Below are 2814 nucleotides of genomic sequence, written 5' to 3'. Positions count from 1 at the left end.
CAGCTCCAGGCTGAGGCTAGAGGAGCCTAAGTTCACAGGACATGCAAGCCCTCCTCTGCGCTAGGCTCTCCCAGGGCTCCGGCTTCTAAGGGATCCTGTCGGGTCCTCACCATGGCCTGGACAATTCCATTTTAGAGATGGGAGGCTGAGAGCTCCGCCCAGGAGGCTAGCCTCCCCACAGCAGTCACTAGAGGGCGCCAGGGCTCAGGGGAACCGTGTTGAGCAACCAACCTCCTTCCTGTCCTTGGAGCCCTCTTGAGTACACAGGCCAATAACCAGGACTTGGAAAAGTGTGGCGCCAAGGGCTCCATGGTGTGGGAAGGAGGTGGCAAAGGAGGAGAGGGAAAGCCAGAACTACGGTACCTGAGAAGCCGCTGTGGCTTTCCGCGCTCCATAGGGACACACTGCTGAGATGCCACCCTTCTCCTCCCCTGCTCCACCTCTGGTCATACCTGTGTCCCTGCAGGTCCTTCTGTCTCCAGGTTCTTTCCTTCCTTTCCTCTACTGTGACTGACACTCTCTCTGTATGCTTATTGTCTCTCTCCAAGTGTCTGGTTCTATCTAGTGTGTGTGTGCGTGTGTGCGTGCGTGCGTGTGTGTGTGTGTGTGTGTGTGTGTGTGTGTGTCTGTCTGTCTGTCTGTCTATCTGTATATATGTATGTATGTAAGCCTCCCCCAACCCCCTTGTCTCACTCAACTTCAGAGCACGTCTGCCCTCCCACCTCTTCACCCTGCAGCTGCTCACAGCTTCCCACTGCTGGACTCTCTTGCCCGCCTCCTTAGACTTGACGAGGGCGGTGAGAGAGGAGGGAAGGGCAGCGTGGTGGGCCCACCTCTTTTTGCCTTTCTAGGCTGGGAGGCTGGGCCAGTGGGTTTTTTAACGGCCTGGGCAGCCTGTGCAGCTCGCCAGCCCTGAATGCCGTCCCCGGCTCTGCAGTCCCAGCAACAGTCAGCATGCAGCAGCAACCATCACCCGGATCCCTGGCTCCTTCGGCAGAGCCCACCAAGCCCCCTTACAGCTACATAGCCCTGATTGCCATGGCTATCCAGAGTTCCCCGGGGCAGCGGGCCACCCTCAGTGGCATCTACGGCTACATCATGGGCCGCTTCGCTTTTTACCGGCACAATCGGCCGGGCTGGCAGAACAGCATCCGCCATAACCTGTCTCTCAATGAGTGCTTCATCAAGGTGCCCCGCGACGACCGCAAGCCAGGCAAGGGCAGCTACTGGACCCTGGATCCCGACTGCCACGACATGTTCCAGCATGGCAGCTTCCTCCGCCGCCGCAGACGCTTCACCAAGCGCACAGGTGCCCAGGGCACCAAGGGCCCTGTCAAGGCAGACCACAGACCCCTCAGAGCTGCCAGCCCAGACCCAGGAGCCCCCAACACCACTACTAGCAGGCTGTGCCCATTCCCACCAGAGGTGCCAAACCTCAAGGGCCTAAACTTTGGGGGTCTGATGGGATCGTTGCCAGCCAGTGTATGCCCAGCAACCAGTGACGCCAGGCCCCAGCTGCCCACTGGACCCAAAGAGATGTGCTCTCCCAAGTCTGCAGGACCAAGGGAGCTCCCCCAAGCCACCTCGCCCTCCCGGTGCCCAGCATCCGGCTTTTCGGCTGCCTTCTCTGAAGCTGAGAGTCTCGGCAAGGCCCCCACACCTGGTGTGGCCCCTGAGGGCATCGGGAGCAGCTACCAGTGCCGGATGCAGGCGCTGAATTTCTGTATGGGGACTGACCCGAGCCTTGAACACCTCTTGGCCTCTGCAGTCCCCACCCCTGCACCCTCGACTCCTTCAGCCTCTCACCGGGCCCCACTGCCTCTGCCAGCTGACTCCAAGGAACCCTGGGTGACTGGGAACTTCCCTGTCCAGGGAGGCTCCGGGTACCCCCTGGGGTTACCCCCTTCCCTTTACCGGACACCAGGAATGTTCTTCTTCGAGTGATTGACTGCAGCAGTCCCTCTGCAGGGTCTCTGTCAACTATTCTCTGCAGACTCCGTCTGGCTGTAGGACCTAGGGCGCTCTACAAGGACCCAGCCCTGGGAGGCCAAGGACTGTGAGGATCAGAAGGCAGAAGTGAGCAGTCAGCCAGGTCCCTGGGGCCTCCAGACAAACTTGGGATGAGGGCAAGTGGGACCCTCGGGATTTTCTCTGTGGTTGTCAGGGCTAATAAAGCCAGTGTGATGGTGAGGGTCTGTCTGCTGAATGACTGGGGCTAAGAACCAGGATGCTGGGTTCTGTGTGGGGCACCCATCTGGAAAGGTCCTGCTTGAGACTTTCTCCTGCTGGGGACTTTCTTGGGGAGTTTCCCAGGAAGGAAAAGTAGGGCATGAGGGCAGGCAGAGAGAAGATGCAGCCAAGGTCCACAGAGCATGGGAAAGCTGGGCTAGCCTAAGAGGCTGCTTTCTCTCCTTGAACTTCTTGTAGCTGGACACCCTTTTTACGAAGCCTCCCCATGCCCGCTGCCATCCCCTCCCAGGCTTGTTTCTATCACCTTGCTTGGGTCCTATGGACTACCAGCCCCATTTACAATAAATAGCAGGAGCTAAGGCTCAGAGCTCACCCCAGCTCCAGCGGAAGTTCAAAAGACCAGCAGAACAACGGGCACCCAGGTCTGTGCGGTCGGTCGACACAAGCTGAGGGAAGGTGCAGGGTGGAAAGCTGCCTCTGGGACAGCATGGGAGGGCCCCAGAGGAGGAGTCGAGCCTGAGCCTTGCTGAACACCAGGGCTGATAAGACACCCTTCACCCTTGTGCAGACAGGGAATCAAAGGTTAAAAAGCAGCACCTGGCCTTTATCTGTAACAGTAACGGG

At 58.9% G+C, this 2814-nt stretch overlaps 1 protein-coding gene across 1 annotated transcript; it reads left to right on the top strand.

Moving 5' to 3' along the window:
* The first annotated feature begins 929 nt into the window (after positions 1 to 929).
* Foxs1 (forkhead box S1) lies at positions 930 to 2138 on the top strand. The gene has a single exon (XM_059259683.1). It carries the CDS (start codon positions 955 to 957, stop codon positions 1942 to 1944), a length of 990 nt encoding a protein of 329 aa, XP_059115666.1. The 5' UTR covers positions 930 to 954; the 3' UTR covers positions 1945 to 2138.
* Positions 2139 to 2814: the final 676 nt, after the last annotated feature.

Source organism: Peromyscus eremicus, chromosome 4, assembly GCF_949786415.1.
Source record: "Peromyscus eremicus chromosome 4, PerEre_H2_v1, whole genome shotgun sequence".
Taxonomy (NCBI): Eukaryota; Metazoa; Chordata; class Mammalia; order Rodentia; family Cricetidae; genus Peromyscus; species Peromyscus eremicus.
The sequence above is the reverse complement of the archived record's forward strand: the minus strand, read 5'-3'. Positions and strand labels throughout refer to the sequence as shown.